Consider the following 4,879-nt stretch of genomic DNA (forward strand, 5'->3'; position numbering starts at 1 on the left):
TAGGTGAAATATAAAAAAAAACAATACAGCGGCTGTTTGAAGCTATAATGTGAGGAAATAAAAATAAATCTACCAGGCATATTAAGTGGGGTATCAAAATGAAGGATTTTAAACACTGATTCTAAGTATGTACATAACTTGCATTTTTAATATTAAATGGAACGATAAATAAATAATAAATAATCCGGTTACGTAATCTTTCTTAACTAAAAAGACATAATGCATGCGCAAAGAGATAATAATTTATCATATAGAAGCACTTAATTTCATGCCTCCGACTTCAATTCTGTTTATTCATCCTTATCATTGAATTTTTTTCTTGTTTCAGTCTTTTCAGTTGATTTTTAATTGTAGTTATCCATGCAGGCGGGTTTTTTGTTTTTTAAATTATTTTTAAGGCATCTTCTCGTCTCTGAAATTGTATAAGCACTTTATATGAACTTTTATATTTTATTCTGAGGGCACTTTTCATGTTTTCCGAACGAAGTACTTTTGCCATGGCTATCAGTTTGGGTAATATATCTTTTGAAGTAACAAAAACTTCGGTATTATTTATCATATCAGATAAAGTATTGTATTCCTTTTCTATCCCTTTACCATTTCTCATTTGTTATTAATCTCCTCATTACAGTAATAAATGCATCTCCACAATTGTCATTTTCTCGTTCTTTTCTCTTCTTCCCGACTTGTATCTTCCTCTCAGCGCTTTTCCTATTCTCCATAATATCCTGTCCCATCTCCATTAATTGTTGATCGCATTTCTCGAGAATAGCTGAATCACTCAGTTCTGCACTGCTTGAATTATCTTCCATAATTCACAACAAGAGAAGATTGAGGCTAATAATAAAATAGATTTGCAACTTGTTGCGAAGTCTAGCTGCTAACTGGTAATCTGAGTTAAATATTATAATAGAATTACATAAATTAATAAATAATTCATGAATAATATCAATGACACATCTTTTAACATTGACGTCGCATGACAATAAGCCTTTTGCCATGTCGACAATAATTTGTTACCGTTATACGTTTAATTATATTAGGGTGTATACGTTTAGTTTACGGTTTGATCTTAAGTCATCCAACGTCATGTCAGTCACGACGAAACATTACTGTTGCAGGACATAAAACTTTATGGGTACCGACGAAAAAAGAAAATATGAAATCGAACAAGGATAAATCTGTACCAACTAGACGGAGGCCTACATCCAATAAAGTATACCGATATCATCATCAACAACAAATTACGCCGGGCACGACAACACTAAAGTATTGGCATCATTTCTACGAAGATGAAGAAGCGTGGCCCAAAGTTGTATTGATTCTATCAAGTACAGAACGTACCACTACTGCTAAGCCACAGACTAAAACGTTTGCTTATTATTTTCCATCTCTGTACAAACCTGAAGACAGTACAGAATCGGACTTTTCGAACGATAGTACTGAGGAGGACCGAGAGGAAAGCAGTGAAGAGGACAGAGAGGAGGAAATAGAAAAGGAGAGAGACGATGAACAAGAAAACTCCGAAATAACCGAAAAGGACTCACCCTCCCTTGCGACCGACTACGGGGACGCTGATGATAGCGATCACGAAGATGATAATTATGGAGATTCTGAATTCTTTGGCAATGATAGTCAAATATTTAAACTTGATGAAGACAGAGCAACAAATAACCCGGAAACTACAACGACTACACCAAAAAGCAGACCAAGCAAAGTGTATACTACTATACCTAAGCGAACCACTACTACGCTTCCTACTACTACCACCTCTACTACTACCACTACTACTGAGGCTCCAACTCCTCCAAAAAGAGACCCGACAACAACAACCGACCTCACAACAACGAGCCCGAAGAGTACAAGCGATACTTCCAGATACGAAACTTATAATGATGATGACACAACTTCAACGACTGCAAGTTCACCCGGTGATGAAACGACTCCTACTACTACAACAACTACTACTCGTCCTACTACTACTACAACTACTACTCGTCCTACTACTACTACAACTACTACTCGTCCTACTACTACTACAACTACTACTCGTCCTACTACTACTACTCGTCCTACTACTACTCGTCCCACTACGACTCGTCCTACTACTACTACTCGTCCCACTACAACTCGTCCCACTACTACTCGTCCCACTACGACTCGTCCTACTACTACTACTCGTCCTAGTAACCATCGTCCTACTACTACTCGTCCTACTACTACTCGTCCTAGTAACCATCGTCCTACTACAACTCGTCCTAGTTCTCGTTTTCCTAGGAAGACGACGACGATGCCTACGACGACGCCTACGACGACGCCTACGACGACACCGAGGCCGCTTGAAGCTCGCTGTTTTCAGTGTGGATTAAATACTACGGAAATTCCATACGCACCTTCGTGCCATCATGTGTTTGATACGCCTGATCGTACATTTCATGCTCAAAGAAGATTTTACAAAGTCATTTGTAAAAACGAAGACGATGATGACAGGGTTTTGAAATCCAGGGAACCTGTCGGTGATATTAACGACTACTACGTGGTGCCGCCAGACAAGACGTACAGAGGTAACGCGTCACTCACCTATTTTTTGACTTTGAATGTTTATTCAAAAATAATTTTAAGTATCTGTAATTTTTGTCTAGTTATTCCACTAACTTTCCAAACGACCTAACAAGATCAAATTTGATATCCAAATTATAGTAAGCAGTGGTAGGAAGATAAATAAATCTTATTATTTCAATCTATTTTATAAAATTCTCGAGTCACGGTGTACGAAATTGAACTCCTCCGAAACGACTCGACCGATTCTCATGAAATATTGTGAACATTATTTAGTAGGTCTGAGCATCGGAAAACATCTATTTTTCATCCCCCTAAGACGTTATTTTTGTGCACCATGGCAAAACAACGTTTTGCAGGGAAGGCTAGTTAATTGTTTAAAATATTTATGAGGAAGGTTATCAGCTATCAGATGATAAAAAAAGGCTTTCGGCGTGTAACATGAACGAAAACGAAAAATTCCGTACAAAAAGAAGCGATATCCCATTAAAATCATAAATTTGAAGTCATGATGCTAATCCCTTATGACATTTGTTTTTTTTTGGCCTCCGTGTACCGTAGCGTAGCTAACTATGTACTATTTGTAGTAGGTGCATTGCAATGCGTAGCAGTTCATCGATAGAGCATGAAATAATCTATTATAAAAAGTGGTTCTGTAAGCCAGCAGGCTAATTATCTATAGAATTTACTTAAATTTAATATTACACCCTTTGTTTCAACGAGTTTATTTCTGTTTTACATACGGGACGTAAGTGTGGTGCACTTGCAGGTGGGTGCTTCAAGAGGTTCCTAGACCTGGGCGAGCTATACAACGAGCGCGGGTGCCGCACGATGCTGCCGCTGCGCGGGAACAGCCTGGCCTCCATCCGGCTGATGCGGCTGGAGCGCTCCATGGCCGCCATCGACGAAGGTTGCGTATCCAGTCCGCACGCCTCGCTCACGCCCTTCAGCAAGGCCGTGTCCCTCTACTCCCGGTACCATGTCTGTGTCTGCATTGGAGAGTTCTGCAACCGAGCCACCACTCACAAACTCACCACGTTTTACGTTTTGGTTTTAATTATACATTTAAGAGAATATCAAATTATTTTTTTGTTTTAGACTAGTTGGCTTTAAGGATACGTTACTCGATAATCGTTTTTGCTAATCTACAGCTGACATCTATACAAATAATTAATCTGTAGAAGGGTCAATTCTGTACATTGAAAATATTGAAAAAAAAATAGCAGGGGATGTTACTGGATCGACACCCAACCCAAATGGGTGATTAAAAAAAAATTGTCTGTCTGTCTGTTTGTCTGTCTGTTTCAGGCATACGTGAAAATAAACCTTATTATCCTGGGCATAAAATAGAATACTTTTATCCTGGAATAATCTGAGCAAAAAAAATAATCTTAATCTTTCATTTTTATATAAGATGTTGTTCTGTTGAACCGCGGGTGTCGGGGAAAGTGTTTTAATACCATTGATTCCCAACAATTTTCCATTTCAATTTAAGAGAATACAGTTTCCTGTAGCTTTGTGTTACTTCATGACAATTAATACCTAAGGCTCAAGGTCAGACCCTAGGGGCTAGGAGTTGCTGGCGTAGATCTTACCGCGAGTTGTTTTTCACACGGGCAACTTTACGTAGAAATTTCGCGTGTAAGCAGTCCAAGAAATCTTCATGTTCATGTTCCGGACGAGCTCACTAACAATGTTGTGTATGCTGAAGTTCTCAATTAACTTTTTGTCGCAATGTCACGATAACGTTTTTATTTTTCTAAACTTTTCGTCATTTTCAGTAATTTACTGTTACATGCTAGTAATCAAGGTCGGAATTACTATGAAGAAAATACTTACTACAGAAAGCGAGCTCAACAGTAGTAGCTCAATAGAGGGATCTCCTTTATTATTATAGGCCTAGCCGTAATTGGGTCCAATTGATATTTATAAGATGTCATTGTCAGAGTTACTCAAAATTGAGAAATAAACCATCCACGCGGACCCCGACATCCGCGCGGACGGAGTCGCGGGCGGAAGCTAGTTATTAATGAGTAGCTCTAAAATGTTAATGAAGTAATGTTATTATATTATTATAATGCGATACTAGGAACCTGCCTCTAACAGCACAACAGGGCCTCATATCCCTATATTAATATTCTTTGAATCATTTGACTCACCCAATACTTGGAAATTCATTGTATTGACGTGATTGTTCCGAACCATACTGATTTTCTAAACAAGTTCTATCAAGGCTTGGCTAGTTTTTCCGACGTTTATAAATGTTATGGACAAAGTGATAAATTGAGCAGTATATATAATGCCCGGTCATTATGAAAAA

General features: G+C 38.3%; 1 protein-coding gene across 1 annotated transcript; it reads left to right on the plus strand.

Annotated features, from left to right (window-relative positions):
• Positions 1-1,044: 1,044 nt before the first annotated feature.
• LOC113493443 (mucin-2-like) lies at positions 1,045-4,879 on the plus strand. Its single transcript, XM_026871470.1, has 2 exons — positions 1,045-2,564; positions 3,329-4,879. The coding sequence occupies exons 1-2, from the start codon at positions 1,160-1,162 to the stop codon at positions 3,655-3,657; spliced, it is 1,734 nt and encodes a 577-aa protein (XP_026727271.1). The 5' UTR covers positions 1,045-1,159; the 3' UTR covers positions 3,658-4,879.

Source organism: Trichoplusia ni, chromosome 1, assembly GCF_003590095.1.
Source record: "Trichoplusia ni isolate ovarian cell line Hi5 chromosome 1, tn1, whole genome shotgun sequence".
In the NCBI taxonomy this organism is placed as follows: domain Eukaryota; kingdom Metazoa; phylum Arthropoda; class Insecta; order Lepidoptera; family Noctuidae; genus Trichoplusia; species Trichoplusia ni.

What these genes read in the sequence shown, in the direction of transcription:
- LOC113493443 (XM_026871470.1), top strand. Translation starts at nt 1,160, where the DNA reads ATGAAATCGAACAAGGATAAATCTGTACCAACTAGACGGAGGCCTACA. An exon ending in GCCAGACAAGACGTACAGAG is followed by an intron (nt 2,565 to 3,328) that starts GTAACGCGTCAC and finishes GTGCACTTGCAG; the next exon opens with GTGGGTGCTTCAAGAGGTTC.